Here is a 17,964-nt window from a genome sequence, read left to right as displayed (position 1 = left end):
CAATTAAAAAAAAAATTTGGAAAAAAATAAGAAAAAAAAGTCTGGGGTCGGGCCTATTTTTAGGCATTTAATAGCTGTTTCTAATCAACAATTTTTATTTCATCTGAGTGACAACTAATAATTTATAGACACCTTTTCAGCTTTGAATAAACTCTTAATAAATAACCATGAATTCGGCAGACAGCCGAATCCGGATTCGGCTTTTGGTAAATTTGTGTTACTTGAATATTAGCTCAGACGCGTGCATTATTTTTGAATTACAAAACATGGGATCAATGCTGTACATAATTGAGGGCAGCATATCATTTTTTAACTGATATCACAGGGCTGTGATACCAGATAATAACAGCAAAATAAATAATCAAAAGAGGGCGACATGCAGGGTTAGCTGATGGTGCATCCAGTGCATGTTAAGTGTCCATTTTATTGTTTCCGGACCCTTAAAAGCCCTGCAAAACCCAAATTGAAGGGATCCAGTGAGAATCTAAGGGGTCTCAGTCAGGTCTGCATTCGCAACCAGGAATATGTGGCAACTTGTCAAGGTTGATGTTATTGTTATTGCGTTGTCATTGTATTGACCGATTATTTTCATGATTTTTGAACACTCTATTCGGAAGATTTCTTAGGTTTTCTGTATCATAATTGGTTCCTTTTTTGTATCGACAATGACAAAAAATTTTGTGAGCAACTCTGCAATGAATTACATGCAGGCCCGTACGCAGGATTTTTTTTGGGGGGTGCTGATTTTGAAAAAGTGGACTTTTTTTCCAAAGGGGGGGGGGGGGCAATTTTGTGAAAAGTGGACTTTTCCCCCAAATTTGGACCTTTTTTGACCAAAAAACGTAAAAAACCTGATTTTTTTGCTCACTACGCTCACAAATTCTTAAATTTTGGGACTTTTTGTATACTTTTGCAAATTTGGGGAGGTGCGGTCGCACCCCCCGCACCCCCCCTGCGTACGGGCCTGATTACATGATAAAAGCTTCTGTGCATTGTAAAATTTAAGGGGTCAACTTGTAATTTAAGGGGTCCAAAATAAAAAAGTAAGGGGTCCAGGATGCACAGAAGAACTGCTGCCCTCTATTATGTTAAGCATTGATCCCTTGTTCTCTAATTGAAAAATAATGCATGCGTAACATGAATTTACCAAAAGACGAAACCGGATTCGGCCATCTGCCAAATTCATAACAATGCGATAAAACTGTGACAAATATGATACATATATGAGTTTGCCAGACCATCCTACAAACAGAACTCACACATTTCAAACACAAAGCACTGATGACCTCGAGAAGATATCTTACCCTTCCCAGAAGCCTTTGCAACATGATATATCCCCTCATTTCATCAAATGGCACTCCCATTACTTTGTAATTGTAAAGGTTCCCTTTCTTTTCATTTTGAGAATAGACTGCGTCGATAGTCAAGAAATAAACATACTTTGCAAGATCTGGATGTGTACATTTCACCACTATCAACCCATGTTGCATTAGATAGCAAATCAATACAGAAAATTGAAATGAGAGAAATGCATTATGGGAAGCATAAGGTAACTTCTCTTACACTGACCGATTTTATGTGAAAATATCAACTCTAATCGCTGACCTTCCATAGAATCTTCTTAAAAAGGGGTCCCATTTTCACTGTCCGCTGTTTTGGACCACCCTGTATATAGGCAAACTCCCATCACCTCTTTTTGGAATTATTTACATCAAAAGGAAAGAAAATTTCAATTAAATTTCTAAACATTCCTTTACTATAACCTCTCCAATGTGTCTCCTTTTCTTCTCTAGTCCTATCAGAGTTTGATCTCCTTTGGAAATCACCGCTAGTTCTTTTAGACCATTTTAGTGTTGAGTCTGACTGTCTTTGGTGATCAGATTGTGGCTTAGTGATGGCTCTTTTATAGCGCTCATTGGTGGTTTGGTTTGTTATAGCAAGGTACATGTGGTAGGCTGCAAATCCACCAACAAGAATGCTAAGCAGACTGAGACATGTCATCAAGAAAACCATTCCTGGATATTCCATGAACATATGCTGAAAAGAAATACAAAATAAATTACAATTATGTGGTTTGTAATTAAGGTAGTCCCCACTATAAAGGATGGTAAAGAGCAAAGGTTTGTATTTAAAGTACAAAGAATATGCAAATATGGTCAATTGATTACTGCATGTAGGCTACAGAGTGGATTTATGGAATTTCAGGCAAATTAAGCTCATTAATATCCATGAAGATTCAAATAATAATTCATATGCTCACATATATATTCATAAACAGTGGCATAGCCAGGGGGGAGCTCGGGGGGGGGGGCACACAAATTTTTCAGGGTATGGCAAAGAGTGTCATCAAAATGACTGATAATGATACAAAAAATTGACAAATGGGGACAAAAATTTGGCTTCCCCTCTCCACAGTTAAAGGATGGCTATGCCCCTGTCTATCCATAAATATGCAAATAACTTGACATAAAACTATACAACACAATAAAACAATAATTTATGAGCGTAAAGAAGATTTAAGAAGAAAGAATTAACTTAACTTTATATCAAAATGCACGTTAGGAACTGGTCAATTGATACATGCTTGTGGTACCAACATATATGACCACCTCATTGTTCAATGCACTTATAATTGAATACCTGAGTGGAAGAAGGGCCCAACTCCATCAAAACTGTTTTTGAGATATTAAGAAAAAACTTAATATTTGGACAAGTTTTATAGACCGAACGTTTTCATCTTCAGGGGACCTTTAATACATGAACATACAATAGTACATACATTCGAAATTATATTTGATGTTTCCATGGCAGCGGTACAGGTCTTATTACGAGTTGGAGTTGGGCCCTTCTTCCACTAATATACTGCAAGTGCCAGTTCTGTGTTATAAATAGCTACAGAAATTACGTAATCACCATTAATTGCACAAGTAGAACTCAATAATATGTTAGCAAGAAAATTTATTGTAGTGAAAAGCAGATTTCATGGATGAACAAAATTCCTCTTTAACCCTATATTTGTGGAAGAAGGGCCCAACTCCATGGAGTTGGGCCTTTCTTACATGAAAACCATGATTAAGTGTACGTGAAAGACTATTTAGAGAGTGGATTTTGGCTCATCTTTCACACACAAGGAAGATCAGTCTGCTGGCAATAAAATGCTGGGTCTAACTCATTTTTGTAAAAAATTGGAGTTGGGCCCTTCTTCCACTCAGGTATTCAATTGGTCTATATCTTATTTGGCACAAGTATTTCACATACAGACCCTCAAGGTTTTCAGTGTTTTTTGAAAATTCATTTCATTGTTTGTGACCTGCTACCATGAAATGAGCATAAAGTCGCAAGTTGGTAGTTTTGTTGGCTGCTTTCGCTGGTAGTTGGCTACTGCATTGGTGTTCTTTGTTTCACACACACCTGTTCAAGCCAGAGGTATGTTTGTATGTCCTTTGTATATGGGGCACAATGTGCCATTCACAGAGGACATACTGCTGGTTTGTACAGGTGCACTGCAAACAGAGAACACCAACACAGACCAACAGGATGTCTTGAAACTACCAACTTGGGACTTTACGCTCATTTCGTGGTAGCAGGTCACATTATATGCTCACCTGGAATGCAATAAGCCTAGTCACTGGGTATAACCTCCCATCAGCCCCTACATAACTGGCTTCCATTATGCCCCTTGACCTCACCATGGTAACAAATACCATTGCTGTCACAAATGTACCATAGACACTACCTAGTGCAATGGTGATAAGCAGCATGAGGAAGAGATGGACATTGCTACCACCTATGCAGTTATTCACCCAAGAGCAGTGATGGTCAAATCGATGAACGCATCTGTCGCAGAAAGCTGCAATTAAAACATACAGAGAAAGTAATGATTGTATTAATTTTGTTGTTTTCTATAACATGCATGTACAGGCCTGTACGCGGGGGAGGGGATGCAGCTGTAACACCCCTCCAAATCTGCAAAATTATACAAAGGCCCCCACCCAAAAAAAAAATTTTTCCAAGTGTAGCAAGCACAAAAATATCTTCTTCTTTTTTGGGGTTTCTTTTTGTTGCTTTTTTGGTCAAAAAAGGTCCAAATTTTGGAACAAAGTTCCATGACTTTTCACAAAATCATTCCCTCCCTAGAAAAAAGGTCCACTTTTTCAAAATCCGCACACTCCCCCAAAAAGTCCTGTATACAGGCCTGTGCATGCATAATTATACTGGAATTTATATTCTTGCTGTGAATGTACATGTCAATTGAAAGCACAAAACTGTTAAAGGGAGTCTCCGGCAATCATATCATTACGCCTTATATGTTAGAAAAATAATTATCAAGCACGAATCACATGGTTTTATTCAAAACAAAACTCATATTGACCATAAAAACAAATAAAAACAGTCGGCTCTCAACACACAATATTTAAAATTTCCGCACCGAAATTGTCTAAGTGCAATGACGTAATGGTTACTTGTGCTCAATTGTTGTCAGCCTTTATTATATTACTGGGATGTCATGGCACTCTACAATTTCAGCGCCCGGGAATTTTGAATACCACGTGTTGAGAGACGAATGTTTTTATTCATTTTTATGGTCACTATGAGTTTGTTTTAAATAAAACCACATGATTTGTGCTTGATAATTATTTTTCTTTCATATAAGGCATAATGTTGTGATTGCTGGAGTCATCCTTTAACTGCTACATCTGCTTGGAGCCCAAAAAGTTAACTGATAGGGTAAAACAAAGGCAGTTAACCTTTATTATGTGGTCACAGCCTTAAAGCAGTGAACAGCTTGGTATGTGAAGTAATCAATGTTTAAAGAAAGAAAGAAAGAAATTACAAGCAATAGCAAAATTCTTGGCATTTTGTGTACTAAAGTTAATGTGACCGTCCACCATGAAGTGGTTGTAAAGTCGGCTCTAGAGCATTTTCTGTTTCTTGCGGATTGTGAAAGAATGCAGTTTCAGCTTTAAAATGACACCATAAACCAGCTTCATCGGACATCTGGAAGTGAAGTTATGGTTCATCAAAGGTCAAATTCCTAATATATTTTACATAGAAATCCATATACTATTTTTGATTGTATCTCAAAATGGAAAATGCCGACTTTACAACCAATTTGTGGTGGATGGGCACATATATACTAAATGCTTCATGGTAGTAGAGATGCTTTTTAAAGTGGCACATCACTCACCTCTGGGCAAATCCTTCATAAACTGTAATACCTGTAGGATATTTATGGATAGGCTAAAATTTTCGAAATTTCTTGAAAAATTGGTATATATATGCAGTGCTGTACGGTGCAACCATTTTAGGCGCATTGGCGACTAGATTTTTGCTGATGGCGACTAAATATTCAATCCCTGGCGCCAATGGCGACCAACTGCTGAAGCTTTTAATTTCCAAAAACAAAACATGTTATTATGTAATGTAGCATTCAAGAGTATGAATATGCATTTATCATCATGTCTAAATGGGGACTTCCTGGAAAACATATGCGTATGAAGTATGTAGCGTTCAATGGGAATATGTAGATCAGAGTACAGCAGCTGTTCAGTTTACGTTGGTACCTCAGATTTTTTACATGGGAGCAAAATTTGGGCGCCTAAATTTATAAACTTAGGAGCCATTGGCTCCTCAATCAGTTTTTGCACCGTACAGCACTGTATATATGGATGAGTCTAGTTCCAAGATCTCAACGGCACACCCCTACCCAAACCAAACTTGTACTACCCCAGCCCCAGCTACCCCCCTCCCCCCACCATGGGAAACTCACATACCACAATGCTTAGATCTAGCTGGTTTCACAAATCCACAAGTTCTGCACAGATTCCCATCGACATACATGAGCCCATCAAATGCATACACCTCATTATACGCTTGCTGGTTGTCTTCAGTGATTTCTCCAGGATCACTGAAACTAGTAGCAAGGAACAATATCCAGTTTATTGTTAACGTAGCATATACTCCTATTGAATACGCTGGCGGTAGGTCGTTTTCCTCAACATGCGGTTGAATTGAAACTGTGTATGTAACAGTTATGAATAGCAGTAGCAGTAGGTAGACGATTTGCAGGTAGCAATTTCTGTGGTGTAAAGTAAACATAAACAAGTAAATAAACAAAACATGGTATTGGGTAACCTATGTATTTGTGGCCCTTGAACATGTTCAAAACAAAATTGCAAAGAGGTTACATATAGGAGCTTTTGCTTTAAACATGTTCAGGGGCCAGTTACTGTACCCTAACACTAACCCTAAATGTAACACTAACCCAAAACTTATCCCCACCCTAAACCTGACTCATAACCCTAACTAAAACCTTAACGCTGTCCCTGACCCCTATAAAACACAGGGTGAAGAGCGTTTTCTGTACCAATGTGTGTTCAAACCAAACACCGCTCAGGCCCAAAATAAATAAACAATCCATTTCAAAACATTATCTATCAATCCTTCATGTAATTATTTTGTGTATAAGCTAATCCTAACCCTAACCCTAATTTTGTGTCAAATTACATGAAGGAATAACCACATTTTCCCTCCTGCTTAGCTCTTAATCAGAGCCCTCACAGTGACTAAGAAAGTCCAACACTAGCCCCTGTGACCAAGAAAGTCTGAGCCCAGAGCATAATCTTCTGTGATCTAGAAAGCTTTAGTTGCTTTCACATTTACTATTTGTTCGGTTCATTATCATATAGATCTATGCTTGTTCCTAAAGGGCAAAATCCAAGTTTGTTCAACTTCTGATCGATCTAGCAAATCACTGACGCTCTAGCAATTCACAAAATCCAGAAAGTACTCATGTATGGTGAGAAAAGTCAGGTTAGGGTAAGAAATAGCAAAGAAAGTACAGCCGACTATCAGCAAAGTCCATGAAAATCAAAGTGAACATAGGGTAATTCTAGGTGATTTTATCCAGGAATGTTGAGAAAGGGTGAGAAAAGTCCAAGTGGCCGCTACACCCCTCAACTTTCCTGGGATTTTGTGGGCTTCTAGTGTGATGGTCCCTTCAACAGACATGATGTTTAATGACACTACTATTGGTCTTACCTTGTGTATAACACATGGTCTATTGTATTGATGAAAGAATCTTGAAGTGACGGTGGAAATATATGATTGAAAATCCACATGCCGACCTGCAGAGAATGAAATAATGGCACGGTAAGATGTTTTGGAGATTTGTATGTACAACATATGGGAACTATGGGACACCATCTGATTCAATCAAAAGAAAGATGACAATGTAACATAACATAACACAACACAGCACAACATAACATGTTCCGGTACTCATAGTTTTACAATACTGTGTTTTTCCTGTATTTTATCATTTCCTTTGCTCCATATTTTTGTCTGTTTTTCAATATTACTTTAATAAAGCAACATACAGCTCAACATTCAAATAGAGCTACATGTAGCATTTCAAAATATGCAGTTATTCAATACTATTTTGCAACCACATTTATTTAATGTTTTTGTTTTTGAAGTGTATGAATTCTATATACTTTGCGCTCTCTTGCTTCTAAGATTTTCTGTGTTACGAACCAAGGAATGCCAAACTAATAAAGTTCAATATTTGGGAGCATAAATGTGCACATGAAAAAAAGTACATTAATTGGAAGATAAAAGGTATGGTTCACTATTTTGAGTGACAATCTTCAAAAAAAGTATCCACATTGTGTGGATTCAGATGTCAAATTAATTCATATAGTGCATACATTGGGCTATTCCAGTTGAAATCCACACTCCCCCTGTGGAAGATTTTGGAAATATCTGCCACACGGGGAGTAGGTTTTTCAAATGTAATTGGTCAGAGTTCATCATTTTGAAACCTTTACTCTCCCTGTATTACATGTATGATGTATGTTTTTAGCTATTTTCCACAACTGGAGTTGAGTATTTCAAATGGAAGTTACCCAATTGTCTATTCTAGTCGAAACTAGTTATACGCCCTCTGTGGAATTTAGCTAAATCTTCATCAGGGGGAGTGTGGATTTTAAATGGAATCACCATATGCACTTCAAAATTTCAAGTCCACTTTTAGATGCAATTGTAAGTAGATATTTTTCCTGAAGAATATCCACACTTTGGAAGTCCTAGCACCCGGGTACACCCCGTTAGTCCGAAACACTGTCAGTCCAAACCACCGTCAGTCTGAATTTTTAGGGTTATCCTAACCCAAATGCTAACCCTAAACCTAACCCTAAAAATTCGGACTGACGGTGGTTCGGACTGACAGTGGTTTGGACTGACAGTGTTTCGGACTGACAAGGAGACCGCTGCACCCTAGCCTAAATAAATTCTGGCTATACGGGCCTGGATCTGAGGGAAGTAGGGAACTGAGCCAGTCCTGTTACACCGGGCTGCTACAGCAGTACTGATGAAACTTATTTGTTTTACCTGAACAATAGCAGCTCTTGTTTTCCCTACAACTCCATTGCGATGGTAGTCAGTGTCACCCATTAGAAATATGTAAGCAGTCACTGTAAACGTGATCATGTAGAGGATAACTAGAATCAGAAAATCAGCCATCTTGAGAAATCTGCAGAAAGACAAACATAATTATTCACTTTGTAATTGAAAACTTGACGGCAGTGGCGTAGCAAGAATCTCTGTGGCCCATGGACAATGAACAGTATGGGGCCCTTTCAAAATGTCCTTTTATCAGCCCTTATTTCATTTTCATTTTTGCTCAGGGCCCCTGAACCCTCAGGCCTCATACAGTTCATGCACTTTCTCCAGTGCACCCTTGACAAAAAATAAAAAGTGCCTCTCTGACAGATCCTTTACACACACTAGGATCTTGCCTTGTCTTGTAGGTATTCTATCCAACTCCCCTTGGTGGAGGGGTAATGCGGTTAGGGTTGGTGGTGTGCTTTGAGGCAAATTATTTGAGGTAGAGGTTTGTTACTGCTTGCTTGAAGAGGTTGCTGTCGTTGATGCTGGTGATGTGTTGAGGTAGTGCGTTCCAGTCTCTTGTCGTTAGTGGTATAACAGTCTTTATTGGCTTGTAATGGAATATAGCTGTTGATGTTAGAGCGGCGTGAGAACCGAGTGACTGGGCGAAGTAGTTTTTGTACCGGGATTGCAAGGAGACCCACCCGTGCCTTGTGGAAATTACTGAGCCTAGCAATTTTTCTACGGTTAACTAAGGGTTCAATGTCAAGATTGGACATCATATCTCAAACATGTCATGACATGATGTATCGTTTTCTGAATGCAATTATCCCAGTTGCCTGTCAAAAAACTCCCCCCCCCCCCCTGAGCAAGTGCTGAACTTGTGTACAGTATATGCCCTATGATAGTTTTGATCATGACCACATGAGAATGTACCCGTATACAGGTTAATGTCAGCAAGTGAATTTTGTATTGGGGACTGATTATTCGGTCTAATGAGAATGATGATTGATGATATCATACAACTTCATGACAGTACAATGGACATGATGACCATGATGATGACACTAGTCACACACAGACAGTCACTCACACAAATGCTCAGTGATTATACATTGTATGATTGATTTATAAGGCTAATACATGAATAAGCTTATATCACTGTATCTGATAATATTATTTATTATTTATAAGCTTATTATAACAAAGTATTTGCTTATAATTATTACATTATCACTTAGCACGAATCGTAATAAATAAGCACCTTAAAATAAATGCAATAAGCAATTACTACCTTGGTAAAACCTTCGCTGCAAAAAAACTCCTGAATTCGATTCAAAAATCATCAAATACTGGAGAAAATCCCATTGGAACTAATTCATTTTTTGCCAATTGAGATAAAATCGTAACACGCATGTGTAAATGCAGCTTGTCACCAAAGAGAAGATCTTGTGGGCGCACAACACTATATTCATGTTTGGTTCAAGAAAAAATAATTATAGACACGTTGGTATTATCATTATTTAATAAAGGCTATGGTGCAATATATTTTGGGAGGTGGGGAGTCTCAAAATGTCAATGATCTGTCAGATTCCCTTTTGATGTACGAAAAATAAATCTCCCCTGCGACCCCCTTTCAATAGGCCTACTAGCCCGGGCCTACTAGTGCCAAAAAACCTGCCCCTTTACACATAGGATAAATATTTATGAGTCTAGGCCCTTTAAATTAAATTCTTAGTTTACTGTTTAAGATTTCAAAAAAGGCACAAGGTAACTTTTAATTATTAATAATTATTATTTTCTTTATTTTGAAACGAGGGGTCACAGCCCAATATCAACAGGACATTTTGGCACTGCGGATTTAATTATATTGCAGGGGTGGCTAAAAAAAAAAATTGTTCGGTTGCCCTTCCAAGATAAAATTTGGAGGGTCGGTAGGTCGATCTTTTTTTTTTCTTTTTTTTTTCATAGGCACTTCCTCCATTTTTTCTTTCATTTTGAAAAGGTTTTTTCTTAAAAATGTGCCCCGGGCCCCACCCTTAGGGGGCGGCAAATTGACCAATTCAGCATCGCTTCGCACACATTTCAGCACACAATCAATTGAAAGAACATTTTAAGACCGATATTCAAAGCTATTCAACTTCTAGTCGAACCAAAATTAATTAGTGGTATAGGCCTTATTTGTCCAAAATTTTGCGCGCGGATTGTTTCAAGAATTGATATATTAAGAATAAGATATTCTCGGGGGGAATAATAACCCCTAGCCCTACAGCTCCTTACATAGACATCATTATTGCATCAAATGGCAGGGAGTGAGAGTGGAGGCACTGAAAAATTACTTTTAAGGTGGTACTACACCCCCTGATAAAATTGGTGACTAATTTTGCATTTTTCTCACAAAATAACTACACTGGTAACAAAAGTTAATATGTATAAGAGCAAGGAATCCAATTACTTGAAATTTCAGTAATTCAAGACAAGTAGTTTACTATAATATTAAGAAATGAGATACATTCTAGCAGTAGGGGCCTACCTCTTTTCTTATCATAAATAACGTACCGCTTGTCTTGAAATTCCAGTGTAGTAACTGATCATGGGTACTGGACCAGTATACAAACTGGATTCCTTGCCCCTATAATATACATAACTTTCTAGATCTGAATCTGGATGCTGTACTCCGACAATCCGGAAACTAGCCTACATCACATCAGAGGTTAATGACCTATAAATGACCTAATTGTTGGAGTGACTGGGTTTATTGAGGGCTATAACTTTTGTTACCAGTGTGTTATTATTTTTTGAGAAAAATGCAAAAATAGTCAAAAATTTATCAAGGGGTGTAGTACCACCTTAAAGCCATATTATAACATTTGCTGAGGAGAACGCCATGAAAAAAAAAAATTAAATTCTGGTTTTTACATGATTGTAATGTACTTTAGTCAATAAAGATACTCTGCAAAAAGACTTTAGGTGCTGTAGTTTTGTCAAAATCCGAGATTTTGAATAAAAACTTTAATAAGTACTTTCCAGGATTTGAAAGTCCACTTAGTCCTTGCACAGTCAAATACCAGGAAATTAAGAATTCCAAAATTTGATTTTTTTTTTGTGGGAATGTCATCTTTAAAGGCATATAACTTAAAAACATGCCTGGCGACTTGTACCGGGTTTTGTTGGAGCTCGTCACATATTTCTTTTTGTGGGGCATTTATTACACAACAGCTGAACTTCAACACAATACACATTTTTCATTTTTATTAGTTCCCTTAACTTTACTATAAAATTCAAGAGAACATATTTATTCAATATGTTGGATTCCAACATAATTATTCCTGTATACATTTTGTTCTTAGATAAAATCAGTAATTTTTGCATTTGCAATATTTAAGGCACAAGATATTTGAAGCAAACATGCTTGCTATTTGTGACATGATCAAGGGGAATATTGTTGACAAATATTGGCAAAAACAGTGTTCAAAAAATTCTTTTGTTTTATATTGTTTTCAGCCATTGATAAATTGCTCATAACGTGGTAACCAGATGTCCGATTTTGATGTGGTTTGCATCAAAATGCAGCATTTGTAAACTGCCAGAAAATGATGTACATTGAAATTTGAGGACATGCGACTCATTCCCCTTGATCATGTGACATTTAACTGCTACAAAGCATTGAATATACATGTATTCAGCTATTATTATTCTGTAATACTGAAATATAAGATGATTTGAACTTCCCACATTTATTTTCAATATCAACTTTGAACTACTGGATGAATATTGACTTAAAAATAATTACCATACAGAAAATATATTACATATTGAGCATAAAATCCTGAGAATCATTGTCTTAACAAATTAATTTGTTTACCCTTGTTACGAATATTTATGTGGACCATATCAAATATCACAAGGTCGTAATTTTAAAAACATACCCTTTCTTGCCAGGATCTGTGCTTTAGCAGAGTCAGTTTGTATGTACAAATCAACTAAAATATTGTCAAAATATATCTGGCTTTGAAACTTGCTAGTAACTATTAATAACAAAATAACATAGAATTCTACCTACTGTATTTCCTCGAATAGTCTCCCCTTCAATTAAACGCACCCCACCACTTTTTTCAACCAAGATGTTTAAAAAAATGCTGATATTTCCAAGCTCTCTTGTGTAGCAAGCTTTAAGGTGCACATATGGTTGCTAATGGCATCGGTAAGATGGTAATTGGCGAAAATCTGGTCGTAAACCCGGAAATGAGCCGAAAGTCATCATTCCTAAGTTAATATTTCGTCATTTCAGCATAAGTTTTAAGCTTACCTAATGATTTTAACGGGAATTATCGTTCTAAAATGACCTCTAATATTAATCGCCCCCTTTTGGAAAATGCAACGCCCTGGGGGTGACTATTGGAGGAAATACGGTACAAGCATAACACTGAAGTATGCCTCTAAATGAGTGGGTTTTTTGATGAAGGAGACAGACACCCTTCCTAAAAACATTACAACAGCTTGGTCTTACAATAATACGTGTTTGTACACATATATAGTAACTTGTGTCAGTAATATAGTTGCTCAAACACCAAGTGATGTTTTGTGGAGGGTGTCTGCCATTTGTCTCTTTTGTCAAAAAAACTATAAAAAAACCATTTGGTTTGTAGATGGAATTCTATTGTATATACCATGTAATATTACCCTGTTTTTCATACACTGTGTTAGCATTCAGCAAAACAAATAATACATACATACATGTATGGTAATACAATGAAATGAGAAGCATCCTTGAAAATAAAAATAAAATCGGATGCATCTTTCGAAGGCACACTATGGCTACAAATATACATGTAATACAAAGAATCACAATGTTCAACCTAATTAGCAGCTCGGTACTCCAGGTAGGCCTGAAGGTGGAGACTGCAGATTGAGGGCCATTTGGGCCCTCAATCTTAAATGTTTGAGGGCCCTCACAAATTTTTGTGGCCCGAATTTGGGCCATTGGTTTTAACCTATGGAGCCCACAAAAAAGTGAGAAAAATGGTAAAGCCGAATGTATGTTTTGCGGGCCCTCACTGATTTTCGGGGGCTGAGGGCCCTTGGGCTTTGGGCCCTCCTTATTTCGAGCTCTGCTGCAGGTGATAGAGCAAAGCAAAAAGATTGTTCATTGGCGTAATCCAACAGAACTTTACAAAATGCTGATCCAAACCATTTTATTCCATTTTCCTTGACCCAACTCAACTGTATGGTTACAAACATAAAAGAAACAAAATATTGGGTATTATTTTGAAAATGCAGTACTGTTCTGATATGCCTCTGTGTTTTTGCATTTCTATATTGTGTGTTTGTTTGTTTTTGTTTTTGTTTTTTGCATTTCCCTATTGTATGCATTTTTGGCATGTCTATCCTTTTTGAAATGAAACAAGTCAGTTTAATAAAACAAATAATAAATAAAACAAAACACCATTTGACTGACCAACCATGACCTGTTAACACCAATCAAACTATTTTTATAGGCCTAATATTTATTTATTCTGTTGAACAGGTGCATTGCAAAGGGTTACACAGTTGTCACTTGCAACTTTGTGCAGGGGAAGATAATTAAGAGAGGAGTGCTAATCAGGGCAATTAAGGTAATTCCCTGGGAGCACGGTGGCTGAGCGGAATTCCCTGGGAGCACGGTGGCCCTGCAGAACGGGCTCCGACTCATAATCGGAAGGTTGCGGGTTCGAGCCCCGGTGACGCCATCGTGTTGTGCCTTTGAGTAAGGTACTTTATCTCGATTACTCCTCTCCACCCAGGTGTATAAATGGGTACCGGCCTTCTTTAATGCTGGGAAGGTAACAGACTCGCTGTGGAGGAGGTGTAGCGATCCCCCTGCAGCAACATTACATGGAGGAGTCTGGCCCAATCGCCAGTGAAAGAGAGATGGGCACTCCGTTCACTGTTTATATACAGGTTCGCATCCTTTACCCTTTTTTTACGGTAATTCCCTGGGTCATATCACTTACATTACATAAAACTATAATACAAAAATGCAAAAAAGACAAAAATAAATTGTTATACGGCACATATATAAGAAGAAGACATACAAAAATTGACTTTCAGCCATGTATGCAGGCCTGTACGACCTTCTGGAAAGGCTCAGACAGAATTATAAATGCAAAATTATTACTTTCACGCACGTCTTTTCAGTAACCCCAACCACATCCACCCACTTGTGAAAAGAAAAATACAAGTCTTATGTAAATCTTGACCAATCCCTTAGAAAGCTTCCATAAATAACACTTGCATAATGCAGCTTTCACCATGGCAACAGCACTGCAATACACACACAGGAACAATGCACATTATTATTGTCAAAGCTGTCATGATTTTTAAAAGTTGAAGCCAGTCCACTTTAGAGTTATAAAATATAGAAAATGTTTGTAAAGTACCCTGTGAAATTGTGTTACATGTAGAAATATTATATGAGATACACTGAATTTTAAACTACAAGAAAATACACACTCTTTACATATTGTTATAAATACATTATACATAAGATAGAGCCTATTTAAAGCAGGGCTGTTTACTCATATGCTTTCAGCGTGATACCCACACATTCGAGCACTTTCTCACGCCAAAATAGTAGGGTAGTAAATCTCATGCCAAGGTACAGTAGTAAAATCTCACACATCATCAAAATAAATTTTTCTACTAACAACCCCACTTTTTAGATTCTCAAGCACCCTGGTTCAAATAACCATGGGTCAAAAATGAACAACTGTAGTCAACAAACAATAATTCAACAGCATCAAGTACTGTATTTCAACAGTATCAAACAATTTCAAAAAGTTAACAGCCCTGTTTAGTACACACGCAGCAGAGTTTTGAAATATAGTAAGCATTAGTCTTGTGACTCCACATCCTGTAGGGTGCCCTGTACCAAACATATTTTTGGGCTATTCTATTTGAAATCCATACACCCCCTATGGAAGATATTAACCTTAATCTCCCATGCAGGGAGTGTGAATTTCAAATGGGATACCCTGAATGGGTGACTGTATTTGACATTCACCCCCTGTGTGGGAGATTAGGTCATGTCTTCCATTGGGGGTGAATGGATTTCTACTGGAATTGTTTGTTCAGATGAGATCAAGATGTATTTCTGAGATCCTAACACTTGGGATAAAATGGGTTCAGTACAATATTTACATAATTATATTCTTGTTCGAAAGTGACTTTCTGAAGTTAAGTGCAACTTTCAAACTGCATCATTTCTTCCATATAATAAGCCATTATGACCAAACTCAACAATGCGTTGACAATCCAATAAATTCGGCTTCACATATAGCTAAAACACAGGGTTATGGTGTTCCACATCTACCCCATTTGAAATCTACACCCCTTGTGTGGAAGGTTGCATTCCTGTCTTCCATAGGGGTGTGTGGATTTCAAATAGAATAGCCCAATGTATATACATGTAAAAGCCTTATAACCCGCTGAGAATTACAGTCTTTCTTACTGTATTCCTGATTGGTTAATTAAGTACTATATTCATCTGAGTGGCCAATCAAAATACGGCTTCTAAATATCTAAGCTCAAACCTCTTCGGCCCAACCACCATTCTTACCATGCTGCTGATTGGCTCAATACGTCGTAATAATCTTCTTGTAACCAATCAGCAGGTAGTACTGGATAATAATTTAGCTAACATGCATGATCCCTGGTATAATACTTTGGTACACAATTTACTGGCAAGAAAACATTTTAAGAAAACACTATGGACCACAATGGCCTCATCCTAAAGGCATAGTTCATTAACCTCAATTAAACAATCATAGTACAACATTTTGACCTAAAGTTGTAGAGTATTAGTTTTTGTATCCAACTTTTCAGAGGTCATTCAATGAATGTACAAATGCATTGGGGTTAAAGAACTGTGCCCCTGATAGATGAGCATGTTGTGGATCCTAGTGAGAATACACTTCAACTATTTGGTTTAAAGCTAGCACACACACAGATATAACAGTACTAGAGATTTGTTGTTGATCCTAACATGAAAGGCGCATCACCAGCCTAATATGATAATTGCAAAACTAAGGTCTTTGAGGGTATGTAGAAAACACAAAAATATTGTTGAGTTTGGCATACGGCCAAATCCAAATATGAAGAGCTTTGTTTCAAAACCCCTTACATCCACTTGTCCATTTTTGAGAACACATCAAAAAATCATCAAAGAAATCACTGATATATTGGGGTTTGCAACAAAAGCAGTTTTTGGCAGGATGCTTGGGTAGGATGAGCATCCCGCCAAAAATTGCTTTTGTTGAAAAACACCTTATATCAGTGATTATTTTGATGATTTTTTGATGTGTTCTCAAAATTGGGCAAATGGATGTAAGGGGTTTTGAAACAAAGCTCTTCATATAACATCAGCACACTGGACCCAAAGGATTCTCTTGGACCACCAAATTTAGGAAGCAATGGGGTTTTGAGGTCCAGTGGAGCCCTTTAATTTTTTTCCTAGCAATAGCCCTGACGACATGGGCATGGTATTGGGGACATGGGCAGAAAACCAGGCCAAGTTAAATGCAATTATCATATTAAGGCCTTCATACACAATAAACTATAGGTTGAACCCAGTACAAATTCCCCAAAAATATCAGCACAAACATTTGGACCTATACATTATCACACTGCGCTATTCCAGTTGAAATCCATAACCCCCATGGAAGACATGATCTTCCACACAGGCGGGGGGTATATTAAATGGAGTTATTCATTCAGGTAACTCTTTTTGAAATTCACACTCCCTGTGTGGAAGATTAAGGTCATGTCTTCCACAAGGGGGGTGTGAATCAACTGGAGTAGCATATTTTATAATTATTGCTATTTGTTGCAAGTTAAGGGTCCCAAATCACATACATTTTTCTTTGAGAATTCCTCCTTTAAATTATTCAACTTTAATCTGGTGAACAACATTTACCATTTTCTCTATCATTAACTGGAAAAGACACAGGTTTCTGTAAAAAATGTATTCAAAATATACTCAAAAGTTGACATTTTGGCAAAATTTTTCATGTACTTTTTGTTTGATTTGGTATTAGTTAAATACTCAATTTTTTTAATTTTTCTGGAAAAATTCGGCGAAAATTCAGACTTTTTTTCTCAAAATACCATAAAAATACCAAGTCGGGAATTTAAAAAAAAAATAAAAATTACATTTCGCATTTGTTTTCAAACCACTCGTGAGCTTTGGGACAAACTTTATCAGAGGCAAATAATGCTTTTCGGAGAGCAACACACTGGAATCACACACAGATATAGTCTGCAGAGATGCCAACAGCTTGTGAAGAAAAAAATTGGAACTTCAATCGCATTTTAGTTTAGAAAAAAAAACACTGGAAATAGCAAAAGCACTAACTCTTGATTACTCCTGAATTGTGTCTGTGACCTTTACAGTCCTTTAAGCCTATTCAAAAATATTTCTTTTTCTGAAATAAAGCAGAAATAGATACTTTTCTAGTGGATGCAGGTTTCATTTTATAGTACTGTATAACCACATTATATTTCTGGTCATTTTTGTTGTCGATGTTTTGCGAGCATAAC

General features: G+C 37.2%; 1 protein-coding gene across 1 annotated transcript; it reads right to left on the bottom strand.

Annotated features, from left to right (window-relative positions):
• Nucleotides 1-965: 965 nt before the first annotated feature.
• On the bottom strand, nucleotides 966-9,773 carry LOC140165040 (palmitoyltransferase ZDHHC4-like). Its single transcript, XM_072188453.1, has 6 exons — nucleotides 9,683-9,773; nucleotides 8,392-8,533; nucleotides 7,042-7,127; nucleotides 5,775-6,079; nucleotides 3,606-3,850; nucleotides 966-2,037 (listed from the first exon to the last, which is right to left on the bottom strand). The coding sequence occupies exons 2-6, from the start codon at nucleotides 8,521-8,523 to the stop codon at nucleotides 1,687-1,689; spliced, it is 1,119 nt and encodes a 372-aa protein (XP_072044554.1). The 5' UTR covers nucleotides 8,524-8,533; nucleotides 9,683-9,773; the 3' UTR covers nucleotides 966-1,686.
• Between the last annotated feature and the right edge of the window lie 8,191 nt (nucleotides 9,774-17,964).

This window comes from Amphiura filiformis, chromosome 11 (genome assembly GCF_039555335.1).
Source record: "Amphiura filiformis chromosome 11, Afil_fr2py, whole genome shotgun sequence".
In the NCBI taxonomy this organism is placed as follows: domain Eukaryota; kingdom Metazoa; phylum Echinodermata; class Ophiuroidea; order Amphilepidida; family Amphiuridae; genus Amphiura; species Amphiura filiformis.
Note: the sequence above shows the minus strand (reverse complement) of the source record. Positions and strands in the feature narration are given on the sequence as shown.

Excerpts from the sequence above, each read along its gene's own strand:
- LOC140165040 (XM_072188453.1), bottom strand. The coding sequence starts at position 8,523 with ATGGCTGATTTTCTGATTCTAGTTATCCTCTACATGATCACGTTTACA. Across the intron at positions 3,851-5,774 it reads AGCTAGATCTAAGCATTGTG|CTTTCTGCGACAGATGCGTT; the intron begins GTATGTGAGTTT and ends TTTTAATTGCAG. Across the intron at positions 2,038-3,605 it reads CTAGGCTTATTGCATTCCAG|CATATGTTCATGGAATATCC; the intron begins GTGAGCATATAA and ends ATTTCTTTTCAG.